At 47.8% G+C, this 21,204-nt stretch overlaps 1 protein-coding gene across 5 annotated transcripts in view; it reads left to right on the forward strand.

Annotated features, from left to right (window-relative positions):
- Nucleotides 1-1,668: 1,668 nt before the first annotated feature.
- The window catches only part of lama5 (laminin, alpha 5), an 84,566-nt gene continuing 65,030 nt past the window's right edge, over nt 1,669-21,204 (forward strand). For 3 of the 5 annotated variants that reach the window (XM_013271787.3, XM_019349473.2, XM_005477749.4), the window contains exons 1-2: nt 1,674-2,167; nt 5,223-5,375. In XM_013271787.3, coding sequence (XP_013127241.1) covers nt 1,901-2,167; nt 5,223-5,375 — 420 coding nt within the window. In that variant the 5' untranslated portion in view covers nt 1,674-1,900. Of the gene's footprint in view, nt 2,168-5,222; nt 5,376-21,204 lie in introns of all 5 variants that reach the window. The other 2 variants (XR_002057619.2, XM_019349474.2) reach the window with 2 other exon arrangements.

Here is a 21,204-nt window from a genome sequence, read left to right on the forward strand (position 1 = left end):
CGTGGCTGCAGCTTGTTGCTGTGTCAGCTTACATCAGTCATGTGATTTGGAGGTGCAGCGTGTCCGTGGACCACAGAGGGTTAATAACACTCACCTTGCTTCCATTTCCAGAGTGTAACATCCAACCACCTGTGCAAAATCCAAAATTCCCATGGTGTTGTTCAAAATGTGCTCTGGCACAATCATGAGCATCGCTTGCTGCTGATAACAAGAAAAAAGCCGTCCTGCTATGGGCTGAACCATTTGTTAATGGTGGAGGGGGGGACACTATGCAATATATTCAGTTTTAGCATTTATATTCACTGTTGACTGTAACTACACTCAAACTGTTAATGCTATCTTATTTTAATAAACAACACTGTCATATGCAAAACTGGGGTGGCACTTGGGGTGGCAAGGGATCATTTTAGGGTGGCACTTGCCACCCCATGCCACCCTTCTAGATCCGCCCCTGCTGCAGCTTGAACCAGAGCTACCTGTTCAGCATGAACGAATCGACTCACCTGAGCACCTTTTCTCTGTGTGTTTGAGAGTGTGGGAGAAACTCCTTAATCTTCTAAAGTGGCTCCTGGAGCCACGTAATTACATGGCATGAGCTCCATGAGAAACACACACACAGCTCTGCAGGCGTTTCCCATCAACCCTGCGGTTCCTCTGACGTCCAGCAGAGGCAGCAGTGAGTCAGCCCCATCACCTGTACGGGGGAGGGTGTTTGTATAACACGCCCGGATTAAAGCTTGTAATATTAGGGCGTGGCCTCTGTGACTGACAGGTGGATGGCGGTAGCTGCTAGGCTAAGCTGGACCTGTGGACCTGTTTGTGTTGCTGGAGTCTTTTGGAGCATTTTTAATGACATCATGTGACCAATAATATGGCTGCTGAGAGGTCACTGTACTAACAGAGCGCTCATGTAGGCGGAGCTCTAGGTTTGATTAGCAGGTCTCTGTGGCTGTAGATACCAAGGGTGGATTATAACCACAGAAGAAGAATGACACAGCCACGACAGAAGTCCGAAGGTCCAGAGGTCCACAAGCACTGCTACCTGCAGCTTTGCCCTTTAACTAGGCTCCAGTGAGCAGCCGCTCACTCCATTTTCAACCTGCCAATGGAGTTTGATCGGCGCTCATAAACAGATAACCAGCAACAGTGTTTTATTACCTGGGCAGGTATTTCCCTGGATCACGTGATGCAGCACCCTGAGGAAAGACACTTTCTTCAAGTTCAGGTTAAACTACTCCAGGTTAAAGTACTGCACAGGTTAAAGTACTCCTCCTCCTGCAGCAGCTGCTCCATCTCTGAGGCTTTCCGCTGCCGCTCGTCGTTTCTCTGCGCAGGTGTCATTCTCCATCAGCTGTTTCATGTGTTCTGGGTTGAGGTTGCACCTTTCAGTCTTACGTGTCACGTGTCTGTTTTACACAACCATCAGTATTTTAATCAAAGATGTTTCATGTAAACTCAGATTTGGACTTTCATTCGTGCTGCTAAAACCAAACCTCAGACATCAAACGGGTACATGGTTTATCTAACAAGAACTCATAAATTCGAGTCTTCAGCCACTAAAATCAGCTTCAGTTGGCCGCAGGCTGACGGGAAGCTCTGCGCCCTCCTCCTCCTCTGGGGCCGGGCCAGAGATGGGGGGTAGGGGAGGGAGAGGAGAGGGAGGGAGGGGAGGGGGAGGACTGAGTGTTCCTGCTGGAGCGACACTCGGAGAGGACAGAAAGCTGTGCGCTCCGCTCCAGGACTCAGCGCCTCCTCTTCCTCTCTGCGGCTCTTTCACTTCACGCGCTCCGGTCCCCCAGAAGCTTTGACCCCCCCTCACAGCCTCGGTAACTTTCTAAGACTCCCCCACCCCGGCTCACAGGCTCGGTAGCTTATTCCTGGAGTTTGTCGGGCAGGTGGGATGATGGTGAGCGGTCCTGCGCGGCTCTCGGAGCTGCTGTGGCCGCTGTTGGCGACCTGCTGCTGCTGCCTCGCCTCGGCCCAGGAGCTGCCCACCAACGGGGTGAACGGATACAGCCTCCACCCGCCCTACTTCAACCTGGCTGAGGGCACGAAGATTACCGCCACGGCGACCTGCGGGGAGGACGAAACCGGCAGGAGCGTCCAGGACCTGTACTGCAAGCTGGTCGGGGGCCCGGTGTCCGGAGACCCGAGCCAGACCATCCAGGTGAGTCGCTGTGCGGTGTTGAACTGAAGCAGGTGCTCGTGGCGTGACTATGAGTAGTTCCAGCGTGTGGAGGTCACACAGTGTGTGCGTGCTGGCGCGTATGTGTAATTATAAGGTATCGGCTTATGACTGAGTTTCTAAGCATCAGTGAGTCCCAGAGTCCGCCTGGAAGCGTGAGCAGCAGTCCCAGACTTCACCTGAGCTCATGTTTACTCTTCGTCTGTGTCAGAGGAGCTTTGCATGACTCACAGTTTAAAATGATCCTTCTTTATCTGAAACTGAGTCTGGTGGCAGCCCCTCACCCATCCTCTCAAGTTAGCTGCTTTAGCTCCTCCCCTTTACGGCCCCTCCACACAGACTGAAGCAAAAAAGCTTCCTTTAGCTGGTTTATCTCCTAATACAAAAATAGATTCAGTAATAAACTGAGGACTTTTCACAATGACACATCAAACTCAGACCAGCAGGTTCTGTAACTTTAGCAGCGCGAAAATAATCAAATCCTGCAGTTTGTTCATGAATTACAGCGATTAGGTATTACAGGTATCATTAGGTATTATTATTACCTACACTGTAGGTATTACAGGTACTGCACTGCAGTGGTTTGTATCATATCTATCTAATAGACTCCAATTTGTACATGTAAATGGAGAGTCCTCTTCACACACTAAGGTCAATTATGGAGTTCCACAGGGTTCAGTGCTAGGACCAATTCTATTTACATTATACATGCTTCCCTTAGGCAGCATCATTAGAAGACATAGCATACATTTTCACTGCTATGCAGATGACACGCAGCTCTATCTATCCATGAAGCCAGGTAACACACACCAATTAGTTAAACTGCAGGAATGTCTTAAAGACATAAAGACCTGGATGGCCGCTAACTTTCTGCTTCTTAATTCAGATCAAACTGAGGTTATTGTACTCGCCGTCCGATGGTTGGGGTCTGCCTCCATCATTATAGGGTCTTTACCTTACAGTAGAAAGCACCTTGAGGTGACTGAGGTGATTCATCCAGGACTTCATGGTCCAAATTTCCAATTGTTTTCTGGCTGCTCAGTGTTTTCAGATGTGCGACGTGTGAAGTTCTCATGGAAACACAAAAGCACTTCTGAACCTGGATTTTTAAAGTTCATGTTTATAAAGAATAAACTTACAAAAAACTTGAAGTACAGAAATGAAGTAACTGAGCTGTGGACGTCTCTCTGCAACCTCCCGATTGGTCAGCTCGTTCTTCTTCCTCGCTGAAGAGCAGAGGAGGTTGGCGGCGTGCACAAAGCTGCTGCCAGCTCGTTATTTCATGCTCGGCTTCGTTGGCTCTGTTTCGCCCTTCCTCTGATTTAAGGAGAGGCAGAGATCAGTGTGTGTGTGTGTCTGTGTGTGAGTGTGTCTGTGTGTGTGTGTCTGTGTCTGTGTGTGTGTCTGTGTGTGTGTCTGTGTCTGTCTGTGTCTGTGTGTGTGAGTCTGTGTGTCTGTGTGTGTGAGTCTGTGTCTGTGTGTGTGTGTGTGTCTGTCTGTGTCTGTGTGTGTCTGTGTGTGAGTGTGTCTGTGTGTGTGAGTGTGTCTGTGTGTGTCTGTGTGTCTGTGTGTGTGTGTGTGTGTGTGTGTGTGTGTGTGTCTGTCTGTGTCTGTGTGTGTCTGTGTGTGTGTCTGTGTGTGTGTGTGTGTGTGTGTGTGTGTGTGTGAGTTTGTCATCAGTGCAAAGGCTCATGAACAGCATCAGCAGGTTAACCATTACAGCAGCTCTCCGGGTGATAACCTGCACACTCACTGCCCTCTGTCTCCCACCTGTCCCTGCATTCTTCACGGCGACTGACCCGTGTCGTCCAATCAGAGCAGGCTTGCCCGCCATCTTTCCGTGAGATTATCTAGTTCGGGGAGGAAAAAGAAAAATGGGCTCGCGTTGAATGTGAGGAGTGATGGCTGTTAGGCTCAGACTGAGGTTTACAGAGATCAGAGGTGGAGATAAAGGTGGAGGATGAGGAGAAAGAATGAAAGCAGCAGAGCAGAGAAACCTGCAGCCTGAGGCGACTTCACATTCCTCCACATTCCTCCGAGGGGGGGCGGGGGGCACAGAAAGACCTCATTTTACAGTTTACTGCCTGAATTCAGCTGCTGTTTGTCCTCCTCCACACCGAGAGCACGCCCCAGTGTTTATCCAGGTCGTCCTGATCCTCGGACACTGCTGGAGGATCAACGTTCCCCAAAAATGTGGTCGAAGGCTGCTGGCCTGAGAGGGCGGGGCCTCTGAGCCAGGCTGCTCCACTGTCTCCCTCACACACACACACAGTATGTCCTGACAGCAGGACGTGGGAGTGTTTTTCTTCATTAAAAGTGCAGGAGGTGGACGAGGCGGCGAGCACGCTCTAGTGAGCAGAGACGGAGAACACAGTGAGAGCTCGTTTACAAAGCAGCGCTCAGTCAGAGACGTGTGAGGGGAGAAGTTTAGTGTTCAGGAAGAAAAGATGCTTAAACTTTATTTTGGGCCAAAGGGTCGACAGGAGAGTGACTCCATGCAGATTTTCATTTAGACAATGCTTCTAATTGATCGTGCCGCCTTCGATGTGACTCGTGTTGGCAAAAAACTGATCACGTCATTGTACTCAGCTGAAGTTTCATGATTGAGCCACAGCTCTCTGCTGTGTGTTGCATCAGCAGCTGCTGGTTTTCTGGCTTCTAATGACAAATGAAGCCACGAGGCAGAGGCCGGCGTGTGAGCAGATCTGAGACCTGCAGCAGAGCGTGCTGTTGACCGAAAGCTAACGGCGCTCTGGTGTCACAGCTCAGCTCTAACAGCTCATCAAACAGCGGGGGATGGTTTGAGCCACAGAGAGTGACCTCTGACCTCAGGGACCTGCTGTGATAACGGCCCCTGACCTGGGTTTTTGTTCAGGTCGGCACTTGAATCACGGTGCTGTTCTGGAGCAGCCGTGACCCTGCCGTGATGAACGCTGCTGTCCTGTCATCAGCTGAAGAGGCGCTTTGAGACGCTTCATGGGCAGATGTTCCCTGAACAGCTGGTGTAAAAGGATGATTGATTTCTGTTTCTCCTCAGGGGCAGTACTGCGACATCTGCAGCCAGGGCCACAGCGACCGCGCCCATCCCATCACCAACGCCATCGACGGGACGGAGCGATGGTGGCAGAGCCCGCCGCTGTCCCGCAGCACCGAGTTCAACGAGGTGAACGTCACACTGGACCTCGGACAGGTAGGCCTGCTCTCTGTGTCGGCTGCTCTTCTTCTTCTTCTGTGGTGGTGAACGTTCCCAGAGCTCTGTCCAGAGCTGCAACGTTTCAGTTCGTTTCAGGAATTTTGAGTAGCGTGCGGATTGTGAGATTGTCCCAAACATGGTTTTTAAAAGTCTGTCTGAGCTTGTTGGACCGATGCAGGGATGAAATATTTGATCTGTACAGTTTCAGCATCTCGATTGTTTGAAATGATCTGAATGAACGACAGAAAGAGAAGGAGGGCGGCGCCTGATATTGATGTGGGAATTTGTAGAAGTCACCTTCTGCCTGCAGCCATTAATCATCCTCACACAGGAAGGTTTTGTGACTTTGCTGCCATCTTGGCTCAGTGTGAACTAAACCCTGAGGATGGCGCTCTAAAATGAGCTGAGGAGCGTCATCATACAATAACATTTGAACATAAGACAACAAAAGGAGAACCGACCAAACAAAAAGAAAGGAGGCGATTGACATACACAAGGTTGCAACTCAGATACATGTTATTACCACAAGGCTCTGGAGTAATTCCCATTTCTTCCATTGTTCAGACTCAGGACAGTCTCAAGGAGAAGGTTAGTCGCCTCGCAGCTTTCATTCAAAGTGAATTGTGGGTAGTTGTGTTCAGTGTTATTAGCAAAGCTGTGACGTCCACGTCAAAGGTGATTAAAGGTGCGCGTCTTTAAATCCACACTCCCGTAGAGCTGTAAACAAATGAAGTTCATCATTTCAGCTTCTGTTCAGTTTAAATATTTTACCGACTGATGTCTGAAAAAGGTCATAAAAACATAAAAACTGTGATTCTGATGTTTCAGTGCTGCGCAGCCTGTTTGTGCTGATTTTCCTTCCTTCATTGTTTTTATGTCTTAGCGTGTTTTTGGCCAAATTTCGATGTGACACAACTGTTAATGACAAACGTACCAACAAACCACTGAAACCTGCAGCTCTTATGTTTAGTCGGGAGGTGAATCTGGCCGTGGATCGGCGGTGTTTGCTGGGAGAGCGAGCAGAGGGGGAGGGACTTCAGGTTCTACTTTTGTCCTGAAAGAACATAGGTGGGCGCTGTGCGTGTGTGTGTGTGTGTGTGTGCCCATCTAACCCCCCACCTGAATAAAGGAGAGAGGAATGTGAGGCAGCTTGTCTGAACCCGCAGAGCTGCCTCTCCTGTGTGTGTGTGCGTGTGTGTGTGTGTGTGTGTGTGTGTGTGTGTGTGTGTGTGTGTGCGTGTGTGTGTGTGTGTATGTGTTTGTGTTCAGTGAAACGGTGAAATCCTGATTTCGAGCTCCATGCAGGCAGAAATGTATACGGTCACATCTTCCTCCTTCACTTATCTCTCCCACATAGCGCCCAGCCCAGACTCCTGTTATCTCTGCTTCCCTGTCTTTTTTCTTCTGCTCTTCCTCCTTGTTGACACCCTCCTCTTCCTCCTTATCTCTCAGTCTAAAAGAGAAACCAGACTCTGGCGGTCCTACCAGGGCTGCCGGAAATCTATTGCAGACCATCGTCTACGTGTTGTAGCTGTTTGCGGTCACCAGGGGGCAGTGTCATGAGCAGGGCTGTGTGGGCTGCTCTTCCTGTGCTGTTGTTGGTCCTTCAGTGAAGTTCTGACATACGAGCTGAAGGTGTCAGAGCTTCGTGGCGTTCCTGTGGATCTTTAATATTTTTCGTGCTTCGATGTTCACGCCCACTCCTCAACCAATCGTGAGCACATTCGTGTATTTTGCAATTACAGACGGTTTGAAACAAAGTTGTAAATTGGAGGAAGTGCCCGAAACCTGCGTTCCATGGCACCAGATGGCGATAGCTGTGGTTGCAATAAGATTTCTGATCCCATCGAAGTCTGTGGGAAAACCATTGACTGTAGAAAACATGGACGACGCAACTCCGCCTCCTACCATGGTGCAAAAATGAAGCCAAAATATCCCGCTTGTGGAGGCTGCCATCTTGCAAATTTGGAGCCAGAGTCTGCGCAGTAGTGACTTGAGGTGGAGCGACTGTGTAACGCTCCCGCCCACACACCCGCTGGACATGACCGCAAACACGCCCCCTACAATTTTTACGTAGCTCCAGTTCTTTTGCTGGTTTACCGCGACTGACGACTCGTTTAATTAAGGTAAATACAACCACGTCACTGTTATAAAAAAAGACGCACAGCTTATCATCTTATAGTTCTAAAATCACTCTGTTGTTAATTCGTTTGCTAGATTAGCCGCTAGCATACGCACTGTGTTGGAGGCTTGTTGCTAGCTAGTTAGCGATGCTACACACCTGCTACTCTAATAGTCTGTGTTATTGAAGGATTCAGCACTTCTTATGTTTGTTATCCATTTTTAGACAGCGATGAGATCATCTGCACACTCCACAGAGGCCCAGAGTTACTGTTAATATCAAACATATAATGCTGTCCTTTGAGATTTTAACATAAGACTGTGAGTGTAATGGATCTAAAACTGTTTAAATCTTCAGAGCCCTCTACAGCCTGGTAACATGGAGACTTTAAAAACAGCAGCAGAACGTTTCAGTAGTGTAGTCTAATTTGTTCTTTTCATTTAATAATAGAGTCCATATTATATCAACAGCTACATTCACCCTGGGGAGAAACTAGTGAGGGAGACCATCAGGACCAAGCTGGGTTTCCTGGGTCCAGAGGTTTGGAGAAACTTCTTCCCTTTCTTTCATCACAGCTGTTCTGTGCCAGATGTTCTGTTGACCTACTGAAAGAGGCATCATTTAAGAAACACCAGGAAGACTGAAGCTCATCGCATTGATCAAGCAGGACTCATGATCTTCACCAGCAGCTCCCTCACAGGGAAATCTTCAGCACTCCTCCGTAGGCCCGATCCAGGAGATGGATAAACCCAGCATTTCATGAACACTGTGATGGAGACCTTTGGTTTGTGTAATGTTATAAATACTCGGATACTCCCCAGAGGCTCCGGACTTTTACATAAAGATATTATATTCAGTCCTGTAGAAAGTTATATATTTAAAAATATATGATCCTCTCTGGTTACTCTGGTATGAATAACTCTGAATCACTTTATGGTAAATAACACACTATCTGCAAAAAACTGTGAAAGAATTCCAGATGACAAGTTTGTAGTTCAACATACAAGTGACGACCTTTGACCTTCATCAGGTTTTATTTAATTGTGCCAGAGAAAATCTCATATGCTCTTCATGCAGCTGAGTACATCAAGTGTTTAAAACGGAAGCTGTGCAGGTCTGAGATCAGCAGCTTTGTGAAACACCAAACTGAGGTCCTGTTAATGCTGATATATAGTGACACAGTTACATGAGTGATTAATCCTTTTGTTTTTTGTCTTTAACTTTATCAATAAAGCTGCAGCTTTCACTACAGCACGTGTGGTACTTTAACCTTTGTACTGTTTTCATCAGTTCATTTTGCAGTTCTTCTGAAGTTCTTCTCTTACATTTTTTCAGTATTACAGTACACTACAGTACTTTAATCCATAGTTCCTGATTAATGAGGAGTTACTGAAGTACAAGCTTTTAAAAAGATGTTACTGTCTTTACAGATGTGGCAAGAGACTGAAAACATGCTGTTGTTTGCACATATTTAATATTCAGTTCTGCACAGGAGCCGCAGCAGCGTGCAGCCTGTTGTTTTTTGAAGTATAATACTTGTAATAAAAGTACAGTAACAGTAATTAGTGACTGATTAGCCCGGAACGTTTCTCTTGATTTCTTTAGTAAATTCATTCACCTGCACAGATTAGCTAAACGAACCCCGACAGCCGAGTGCTCATCTTAGCTAGCTAGGTCTCAGGACCTAGCTAAGGACGGTAGTTACGGATTAGCTTACAAACACGTTTAACTTACCGAAAAAGTGCAGCGGGGCCTCGGGTCCTTCTGTCGGGTAGTCCAGTTTACTGAAGAACACCTCAGGCTGTCAGGTTAAAACACTCGGTCGTGTTTTTGTAACGTAAACGCTGGCCCTCCTCTCAGAGCCTACGCTCTATCTGCTATTCCCAAACTTATGGGAAAGGAGACCCCTTGGACATCAATCAGCATGATGAGAACTATTGATAACAAAAGAAAGAATCTTTGGAAAAAAATTATCTGAGGAGAATAAATTTATTTTAGTCTGACCTCAGTCCCATCCGCTAACATGGAGGAGGCGGGGTTTATGACCTATACTGCAGCCAGACACCAGGGGGCGATAGAGACGTTTTGGCTTCATTTTTGGGGAGCTGTGGCGTCGTCCATGTTTTCTACAGTCAATGGGGAAAACGTCTTTCTGACCTCTGACCTCTGTAAACACTGTCCTGTTGAGTTTTTTGGGTCAGACTCTGTTTTGTAAAAATCTTTTTCATGTCGTGTTTCTGAACAGACGATTACATGTGTTGTGTTCATTGGCTGAGGACACATGACTGCCAAGCTGTTAACCAATGAATGAGCAGCTTCACAGTCAGACCGTCCCCTCCTCATCATGTTTGGTTCATTGACGCTAAGTTGAAAATGTTCACCCCCGAAACTCATTGTGACATAATTAACGATATAAACCTGAAGCTACTTTCACACACACACCAACACAAATCCCCGTCCTAATGACGGCACGTGTGAACTTTCTTGTAGTATTTACGGTCGTCACGGTGATGCTGCTATAGAAACATGAACAGGTAGAAACAGCCTGACTGCTCATCAGTTTGTTACCCGAGTTCAGGCTCTGGCTGCTGGACTGGAGTCTGCATACACTCGGCTTTAACATCACTCTGGGTTCTTCACTAGCTTAGTGTTAGCTTAGCATTAGCTTAGCGTTAGCATGCTGTCTGTGCAGATGTTAGCAGTGTAAGGCAGATGTTTCTGTCCTGGATGCAGTTTGCATTTTACCATTGCGCTCTTGTCCTGTTGTTCGATAAAAATAAAAGTAATGTCCATATCTGCGCTGTTCGCACTGTATCACTGTACGCACCAACATTTTCCTCCGGGGACTGGACCTAAAATCAGCTGATTGTATGTCAGGGAGAAAAAAAACGTGGATGTTTGATGGTTTTTAGCTCTCTGTCTGAACAGAGGGGCGTTTTCGTCACCCCCACCAGGCGGTTGGATGGGCCGGTGAACACCATAACTTGAGAACAGAGCAATGTAGGATTTTGAAGTTGATACCATAGGTGCACGTACTGAAAATCTTGGGTGGGTTTGAATGTCAGTGAGCTCGACCTCATGACCTCAGGTCATGTTTAAGTCGAGGTCGAGTTTCCTAAAAATGCGATCCCTCAAAATGGAAGTTACCGATTATTTTCACACTAATATACTGACGGGCAGCGGCGTCGCCCTCAGCTCAGTGTGCAGATAACTGAGAGACCTTTGTTACACAAGTCACGACATAATTGTAACTGTAATGTAATTGCTGATATATCACTGCGTTGCTGAAAAATGAAAACACCACGTCCAGATGAGGAGAACCAACAGGTTCATCTCATCTTTCGTCTGAAAACACCTGTGGTTTCACTCTGTGCTGTAAACGAGGAAACAGAGAAGGATGATGTTGTTAAAGCAAAGTGAACAGGATCATAAATACTCAGGTTTAAGGCCTTCTTTTCATATCTGTAATACATGAATCTACCTCTGTGCATGTCTCAGCCTTCATATTTCCTTTGAAGTATGCACACTTAGAAAGGCTGAGGAGGAGGAGGAGATGAAGAGCACTGACAGCTACTCGATGAACTGTAGGAAGAATGTGATTCACTGCATGAGCTCATACTTCAACATCAGTCACAGCTGTCTGTGTTTTGTACACAGTGTGATGTTACAGTGGTGTGTTTTCACTCTGCACAGGTGTGTGTGTGTGTGTGTGTGTGTGTGTGTGTGTGTGTGTGTGTGTGTGTGTGTGTGTGTATGTGTGTGTGTGTGTTTTCACAGCTTAATTCCTCAAATGTGTGACAGTGGAATGTTTATTACAGGTAAAAACAGGAAGATGGAAAAAGCCTAATAATAGACCCATGAATACAGTTTGAATACAGTTTGAAATAAAACTCCCAGCGAGGGAGGAGGAGGAGGAGAGGAGGTCAAAATGGAGGTTAACAGGATGAAGGAGGTGAAGGCATAGAAAGAGGAGGAGACGACAGAGGAAGGAGCTCGTGTGTTTCGATAAGCTATGATTAGAGTGTGTGTGTGTGTGTGTGTGTGTGTGTGTGTGTGTGTGTGTGTGTGTGTGTGTGTGTGTGTTCTTCAGGTGAGCTCTGTGAGCAAGGGTTCCTGCAGAGCTGCTTTTGCTCAAACTCAAAGGTTCAGGCAGCGTCCGCGCTCACAGGCCGTCCTCACAGAAAACTGCGTCTCTTCAGACATCTCCAGCGTATCATACATGACACACAGAACACAGCGCAGAGCTGAACACGCTGTTTATGGCACTGTGAAGTCATGTGACAGGACGCCGTCTGAGCTGAAGTGATTGTTTTTTGTGAGTTGAGGGACTTGATCCTTGACAGCCTGGCTGCAACTGTGAAGTAGATCGACATGAGGCAGGAGTGGTTTTCCAGGACAGGTTCCCCCCCCCCCACACACACACACACGCACACACACTCGGTCCTGCTCCATTGTTCCTCGAGTGTACGAGCAGCACAGTGCCAGCTGCAGCCCGTTCTTTTCTTCCTGCTATTGATGTGGTTTGGACGTCATGGTGCCAGCGGGCTCACCGAGTGTTTGGAAAACCCCCAAAACTTTGCATCATTAGTGTGCACACGCGCACACGCACACGCGCACACACGCACGCACGCACGCACGCACGCACACACACACAGTGCTACCTGTGAACGTGGGACCCGCCTGCACATTTAAAGCCTCTGATCTCGAGCACCGTCTGAAGTCTGTTTACCTTTTATCTGAAGTCGGGCGTACACGGATGGCCGCGCACAGACACCGTAAACTCTCCTCTAACAATAAAGTGTCATGTGACCCAGCAGAGAGTCAGCCAGCAGCAGGAAGTCACTTTAACGACTAGCAGAGCGCAACAGAAATCTGCTCCACCTGAGCCCCCAGGTGAGCCTGAGCACCAAGGTCATACTTAAATCTTATTTTTGTAAGTTTGAATAAACTGTTGGACTCTTATACTGAAACATTTGAACAGGAAGTTTGCAGCACTGCTGAAATGTAGCTGAAAACAGAGCTGCAGGTCAGCAGCAGTGAACACACTCGTCCTTTTCCCTCAGCTAACGTGATGGGTGAGTGCTGCTGTGTACCTGTGCAGGTGTAATGTAGACATGAGATTACTGAAGCTCGTTCGGCCCCAACATCAACACGGCCTGATAAACTCTGCACGCTGCCTCCATCACATCAGCTCTGCCAGTTTCCCTCTCTCATTCCTATTAAGGTCACAGTCCTCCCTCTTCCTCCTCATTTTCCTGCTCACTACACAAAGTGAATGACAGAGAAATGTGGGCTGTGTGTCAGCGTCTGTGTGCGCTTCAGAGGCGGCGCTTCACCCCGAGCGCGACGGACAAAAGAGGAAAACAGGAAGACAAAGCCTGATGAGCACGCGGTGACAGAAATAAGAGGACGCAGCGGCAGAGGCCGGAAGAATGAGTCCGACTGTTGGAGCTCAAAGCGAACGCTACGAGGGAAGGAGGATCTGATCTAAGACACAGAAAGAAGGCCTCTGTGTGGCGGCGTGACTCACTGTGGAAACGCCACCGCAGCCCAGCAGAGCGCCGACGACAGCACAGAAATCAGAGCGCTGCACGCAGCTCAGACCTGCGAGGGAGACGCATTAGTCTGTGCTGCTTTATACGCTGAAGAGAAGAAGTAGTAAAGTGAGGCTTGGGCGTGGTCGACCGTTTCCCAGCCTCTCGCCCCGTTTCATCGTTTCTCGCTCTGCATGTAATCTGGCGCAGGTCGAAGGTCATTGTCAGGCTTCAGCTTCTTTCTGCTTTGACCTCTGACCCCAAACACACAGAAACATGTCCGCTGTACCTGCCCCCTCAGTTTCCTCTGGTCTCCGCCTCGAGAACGAGGGAGACGACGTGAAGATGGTTTTTCGTGGGAGCAGCCCGATACCTGCCGATTCAGGTGTGAACGTGAGGACAGCGTCTAAACCGCGATCTCTGGTTTTGTGGGGATTTCTCGGGTCGTGCTTTGACAGATTTGTTTCAGTGACTTCTCTCAGGAGTTTGTTATTGATACAGAAGAAGAAGGATCGACACGGACACGTGTTTCAGGTTGAATGTGCCGTGAAAATAAAGATATGTTAATAGTTGTTTAAACACAAGTCCCTAACCTGCTCAGCAGCACCTGAAACCACAACGGCCTGAATCTGTTTCCAGCTTGTTCTTATTACTGATCATCAGGTCATGCTCAGGATTTAATCAGCTGATCGAGAACCTCAAAAATCGACTCAACGATGAAAATTGTTTATCGCAGCTTTTTTTGGACAGTTTGGGAGTGAAATATTGGCTGACGTTGGCTATATGCAGATCTTTATGGATAAATGAAAATTCAAAAAGTAAAGAAGAGACGAGGAAAAAAAACATCCACGCTATCATTGATGTTGCATAGTCTGTCCAGCAGAGGGCGCTCTGCGGCGTCGCTGTCAGCTGATCCCAGTAACCCACAACTGTCCAGAAAATGGGAAAAGTCCAATTTTGGGGGAAGATGTGGTTTCGGAATGATCCCTCTGCGATCTGGGCGTCCATTCAGCTCCCTTTCTTTGTCTCGCAGTATTTGCTCGCCCTCGTGACCTCCCTTTGATGCCGCAGTGGTGCCGGCCATCGCGGCGAATCTGCATTCACAGAACTCCTCAATGGGCCCTTTATGGCACCATTGTGTCAGCCGGAGTGTTTGAGCCATTCACAAAGAGCTGGAGAGCAAACACGAGGCAAACAGCTGGATGTGAGTGTCAGAGCCTTCAGGCAGGCGGGGGAATGGGATTAACGGGACATTCATTAAAAAGGAGATTAGATGAGTTAATGGGGTTTGTTTGTGACCGATTAACTTCTCTTCCTGTGGTTTATTTACTCATCGGCTGGATTCTCTGTTCCCCGGATCAGGCTGAGACAGCAGACCCCTCGAAGAGTTTCTAGCCACGCCCCTTCACAAACTTTGTCTTTCAGCACATTTCCAATTCAGGCAGCAGGACAGAGACTTTAGTTTAGCTGTTGAATTAGAAGCCAAAGGAACTGCAACAAGAAAATATCACAGCCATCATTTGTGTTATAGAAAAATATGAAATTATTTCTAATTTCAGAAGGAGCTAAACTCTGCAGTTCCTCTGCCGTCCAGCAGAGGCAGTGGTGAGTCAGTCTCCATAGACTCCCATGTTAAAACGAACACGTATACAGCCTGATGTATAGACTGTTCATGACACCTGTACGGGGAGAGGACGTCTCTATAACTCACCTGTTTGCATAATTAGGGGCGGGGTTTTGTTTTGTTTTCACACAAATAGAATCAACAGCAATAATAATAATAATAATAATAATGATAATATACAGTTTAAAAGTCACCTCCCACCTTAACATTAACAGGTTAGCAGCACGGACACACAAGTTACATAAAATAATTTACAAATATAATAAATACACATCATATAACTGTTTCTGTATAAAGATTTAAAAAAATTAGTTTTAAGAATACAAAGTGACAGTTTGTTAACTTTGAGAAACATTAGATAATTCTTCTTTCCTTCTCTTATAAGACCATCAAAATTAGAGTGAGATAAGAGAAGTGTCATCTGCAAACATCAGAGGGAGTACATTTTTACAGACATAGTTTCAAAATCATGAATGTAAATTAAAAATAAGTGAGGGCCTAAAATAGAACCTTGGGGAACCCCACCCACAAGTTTAGCTGTGTTTGAATGCTGGTTATTAACAGAGACATGTTGTTCTCTTATTGTTATCTAATATTTCCAGTTCCAATTTTATTTAATCTTGTTAAGAGAATTTTAAACTGAACTGTGTCAAACGCCTTTGACAAATTGGGGAACAAACAAGGGAATATTTTTATCATCCAAACCTGTAGAAGGGCTGAAGACATTTTCACTATAAATCCAGACCAGTGATTATACGATAATATTATCAGACAGATGTTTTGACATTCTTAGTACTTTGGAACACAGGTGAGAGGCCGACAGTTATTAAAGAAACTAGGTTTGAATAAAGGACTTTATCTACTTTTAAACGCTGTTTTTAAAACACAACACGTGTAAAGGGTTCAGTGATAACGGGAGCTACTTATCTCGCCGTTTAACGTCTTTCATTTTTAGAGATATTTGAAAAACCTCTGTAGGAGCTGGAGGGTCAAACACACCTGAACAAGCATAACTGTGGTAAGTGTGACTGACAGGTGGATGCTGACACAGGTGGCTGTAGCTGCTAGCTTCACCTGAGCTCCACCTCTGGACTGCGTCTGTGCTGCTGGAGCCTTCGGGAGCATTTATGTGACCAATCATACGGCTGCTGTGAGGTGAATGCCACTGGCTGACGGTGAGAGGTGGGCGTGGTCTTCAAAGCATTGGGGTTTCCTGTGTCTCTGACAGAAGGTTGGGTTTCAGAGTTCAGCTCCGCGTTGCAGGAGGAGGAAGAGCGAGTTCAGCTTGACAGAAGGTTTTTTTGTGCGCCAGCCGTGTCCTGAAGGACGCCACAGACTGCGAGCTGTGTTCTTCCCGCTCGGCCGGCCCACGCTAAGAATAGTCTGATGCTAATGTCCTGCTGCTGGTGCACAATGAGCTCCTTCAGAGAGACAGAAGAACCAGATTTAACTCGGGTGTTTACTGTGAAACCCTCGGTCACTTATTCTCACTCCGTCGCCTCCTCTAAATCTGCTCAGGATATTTTGAACACGTCCCACTCGCAGCCGAATTTAACCAGCCGTTATTTTTCACCTCTGAGGCTGCTCTACACTGACCTCCTCTCCAACGCTTCCTGTTGTCCATCATCAGTCAGTTACACTGACGGGTGCAGTAATGTGAAGGAGGCAAAGCCATGTGTGTGACTTATAGTTTGAACTGCCCTTCTTGTCTTATTTCTGCCTTCAAACTTTGATCCTGCAGGTCTGGAAGGACGTTTGAGGAGCACTCAGCAGCCCATCCGTCATCTTCATTTATCAGGGATGAAGGAGGGCAAATACACGCTAAGAAACGTGGCCGGGGAGGGAACGGCAGCTCAGAGAGAGGAGAGAGAGGGGTTAATGTGATGAGTCGGCCTCTCGTTGTTTGAGTTTCTCCTGAAACGAAGGAGAGAGAGGGCGTGGACTTTAGAGGGCACGAGGTCACGCTTTGTGTATTTGTCGTGTTCAGCAAAGGAAGCACGTACAGGTCTTTGTTTACACACCGCACAATCTCAGCTTTTTATTTTAGTCCAGCAAGTTTCACCTCCTGCTCACGAGCTGTGACGTGTGTGTGTGTGTGTGTGTGTGTGTGTCTGTGTCCAGCTGAAGGCTAATGATAGCAACATGCTAATGCAGAATAGAATGGGTGGGAGTGATCACAGGTGTAAAACACCATCACACCTGGTCCTGTGGTGAGGAAACAGCAGGTTGTCTGTGAAGGTTCTCAGTCATCCAGGTCATCGTAGTCAAAGGAGTTTCCAAAGAAAAGCGTCTGGACTTCTTTAAGTTGCTTGAAGACGTTTCACCTCTCATCCGAGAAGCTTCTTCAGTTCTAAGGTCAAATGGCCGAGAGTCCCAGATTTAAACCCAGTGGGAGTGTCCCCCCAAAGAGGGACAAAGGACCCCCTGGTGATCCTCTAATCACATGAGCCAAGGTGTGAAAGTGGGTGTGGGACCTAATCAGCCAGGGTTTCGGGTGAGCTCATTGTGAAACCTGGCCCCACCTTGTCATGTGAATTCCTGAGGTCAGATGGCCCAGGATGTGAGTGGCCGTTAAGGCGTCTGGGGAGGGAACTCAAAACTGGATTATAGATGGCAGACAGTTGGTGTCGTAAACCACCGCCTCTGTTCAAAGATGGTCGCTCACAGTGGACATAGATGGCCTCTTTCACTCCTCTTTCAAACCATCTGTCCTCTCTGTCCAAAATGTGAACATTAGCATCCTCGAAAGAGTGACCTTTGACCTTTAAATGCAGATGGACTGCTGAGTCTTGTCCTGTGGAGGTGGCTCTTCTATGTTGTGCCATGCGCTTGTGAAGGGGTCCCACACCCGCTTTCACACCTTGGCGCATGTGATTAGAGGATCACCAGGGGGTCCTTTGTCCCTCCTTGGGGGGATACTCCCACTGGGTTTAAATCTGGGACTCTCGGCCATTTGACCTTAGAACTGAAGAAGCTTCTCGGATGAGAGGTGAAACGTCTTCAAGCAACTTAAAGAAGTCCAGACGCTTTTCTTTGCAAACTCCTTAAACAGCAGGTTGGTGGCGTAGGTCGGAGTTTGTCAGGTGTAGCTCATAGTTCGCGGTCGGTGCTGGGCTGGTAGCACAAAGCGTGAGGAAGAGGAGGAGGAAGGCTCAACAGCTCTTAGTTTTTGTTCACAGAGGCTGATGGTTACTGTTGCAGATGTTCTCACATCGAACACATCTGGACACATCTGTTCTCAGCCTGCTGTCTGAGCAGCCCGACATAGACTTATACTGGTTTGTGCTGCCGTTTAACTGGGACCATTTTCTCTGTTTTCCTGGAGAGCTGGGATGTGATTGGTCAGGGTTAGGTAGCTGAAGAGGAGGGAGGAGGCGTGGGAGTGTTTTCTCAGAGTTCGGTCATAAAGAGGTGGTGGGAGTGGAGGTGGGGTGTGTTTGCGTGCCACCACACAGGCGGAGCTGCAGCTCACTGAGTGCTTACAGAGCAGCAGAGCGTCACCGCGGCGCCCACCTCAGTGATGGTTGAAGTAATGGTCGTAGTTTGAGTGACGCAGCTGAGCTGGTGATGAACTTGGCCCCGTTGAAAGGGTCAGGTTGGAGGACTTCCTGTGATCTCTGAGCACCGTTCCTCTTCATAAATCTCCACAGCCGGTAAACGGGCGACCCCGTGACTGTCAGCGGGCCTGTTCCACGCCGGGCCATCAAAGCACAGATACAGTAAGGAAGGAAGGCGTCCACGGAGGCCTGACAGAAACAAGCTGGCAGCTGCAGCAAGTGCATCCATCAGGGCCAACAGCTGGAGGGCCTCAGCGCTCCCAGACACCATTAACGGCCAGTTCGTCACACTGGGAATGTTCAGCACGTCGGGGAGACTTCTGTCAGTGTGATGGACATCGCATGGTCAGAAACAGGAAGCTGCTCTTGTCAAGGAGTGCAGTGTGGCAGGCAGGAGTAGGACCCAAAATGCAGGCGCTCAGACTCAAGGTGTTAACTCAAAGTCACAGCTTTATTGGCTGGCAGGGAAAAAAAAAAAGCATACAAACTAAACTAAACTGGGAAATAACAAACTAAGACTCACGGGGAGACACAGAGAGATCCACACAGCAAGAGGGACGACACGACACTGACTCAGAGAAACACAGGGTTTAAATACACTGGGAAGTAACGAGGGGAATGAGACACAGAAGGAGAGCACAGCTGGGAGAAATCAGGACTGACGAGACGAGGAAGCGTAACCTGAACACACTGAGATCAGACACGGACCTTCAAAATAAAACAGGAAACACACACTCAAAGACACAGACTCAGAGACGCGGGTTTAACACAGAGACCTGACGACACTAGAGGGGATACACAGGCAGGGACGACGGAAAACAGAGGGAGCACAGAATACTGGGAAACCAAAACACACTGTCATAATTCATAATATCAAAAATAAGAGTACAAAAATCAAAAACACTGGGTCACCGACCCAGAACCATGACAGCTCTCTGTCACTGCACGGCTTCAGCAGGGATTTACAAACGTTGTATTTCTGTTCCAGGCAGAAAAAAACGCTGACAATGTTCATTCTAACCCAAACTAACGGCTAAACGTTGTTAGCTTTGACTGCTGAACCACTGTCATCAACGTCATTGGCCAGAGCCGACTGACCCTCGATCACAAGCTGCAAAGGAAAACACCGCGAGGTCAACAAATCACCATCCGCTCGGCTGCGACGCCTAAACCAGCTTCAGCCTCCAAACTCCATGAAGCGTGATTGATTAGTTACTGATTACTCATCAGTGTGTCACTAACTGAGGAGGAGGAGGGACTGAGATCAGCTGTGATGACCAGTCAGCACTGTGATTGGCAGCCGACATCTTCTCTCACTCTGGATGTTGACCTCTGACCTCTACTCTGAACGTTCATGTTGTGGTCTGCAGCTCATTTCCGTGACCCTCTCTGTACTCGGTCTCTGTTATCGCTCCTCCTCCTCGTCTTCATCCTCCCCCTCTTCATCCTCCTCCTGTAATTAAAGAATGTGACCCAGCCGTCTATTCCGATAACGGCTGGATAGAGCGCATGAAAGTCGAGGTCACGGGATGGGAAGCCTCCCTTCCTTCTGCTCCGTCCTCCCTTCGTGCTCAGCTGACTTGTCCTCTGAGGGAGGGAGAGTCTTATCTCCCAGGCGGACATTGCAAATCTGTCATAAACTGGAAAAATGTTTCCTTTTTCCAGAAAACATGAAACGGCCCGGAGAATGCGTGCAGCACTGTAATAAATCCTCACGTCTTCTGCAGTCAAGTCCAGAAAAAGTGCAACTTTTAACTGAAAGCTGTGAGATGGTTTGCATAGACTGTAAATAAAGATGTACATAATCACAGTGACATTGGGTATGGAGGATTTGGGCGCTGAGTGCTGAAGATAACTTTTCCCGTTTTTGTTGTAGATGTGATTTTTCCAGGGGGGAGTCAGTGTTTCCGTTACGGTGACATTCCTGAAAGGCAGCGCGTCTCCAGGCGCCCTCTCCTCTCGTCCCGACACGTTTTCATGTCAGAGCCTCACAGCTGATGACAGAGCCGTGAACTTTACATGACTGACATGTTTGAGCGTGTATAGACCGGCCGCCCAGGAGCAGGCCATGTCTCGGCCGCGGTGGAGCTTCAGGATGCGGGCTCGTTTCTACGCCCAGGATTTAGGCCTGGAACAGCTTGTGGAAGAATCAGAAGCAGCTTTTATGTTTTCATGGAGGTGCACTGATCCTCACTCTGTTCACGGAGGAATCACGCTCTTTTCACGACCTCGCATGTCGGCTAGCTTGGGGCTAACTTTGGCTTTTCCAGCTGTGATGTGGGAGCGCTCCACCTGAGTCCAAAGAAGTGTAATGTTGTGTTTGTGCGTCTCTGTGTCAGGGCCGCATGATGGCACTTTATGAAAAACGACCTGAGGTTATTTGAACCTGACTCCTTCACAGTGTCCGACTCTGAGAATGGTAGTTTTAATCAGTAATGCACTATCCACAACCCTGCGGAGCGTCACAGCTGTCACCCGACAGGAACGCAGCGTGGCCTTTAAACCTGTGACTGTTCCACGGGGCACCAACCACGGCCACAGAGGCGCCTCGCTTCACACAGCCAAACCTGAAACTGTCACAAAATGTTCTCAGTGAAATCCGAGAGGACTGGGGAGACTTTTCCAGGCTGGGAATTCTGACTTGGAATTCCAGCAGAGAATTAGACAGAGATTCCTGAAACACACCCCCTGAGGGGAGAGACAGAGATATTCCTCTGCACGGCTCGACCTGAGCTGTTAGTGCATTAACTTACTTTAAATTCATAACTCAGACCTGATTACATCCATCTGTTCTCCTCCACTTATCCTTGTCAGGGTCGGGAGACAGACAACCATTCATACTACTGTGGGAGCAGAACACACCAGCCTGATGGTGGAATCAAACTCAGGACCTTCTTGCTGCGAGGCATCAGTGCTAACCTGTTTCTGCTGTGTGCTGATTTTGTTCCTGGGTTTATCTGTTCCCATGGAGACGGTGCTGTAGGAATGT

The sequence above is a fragment of the Oreochromis niloticus genome, linkage group LG20 (genome assembly GCF_001858045.2).
Source record: "Oreochromis niloticus isolate F11D_XX linkage group LG20, O_niloticus_UMD_NMBU, whole genome shotgun sequence".
Classification (NCBI taxonomy): domain Eukaryota; kingdom Metazoa; phylum Chordata; class Actinopteri; order Cichliformes; family Cichlidae; genus Oreochromis; species Oreochromis niloticus.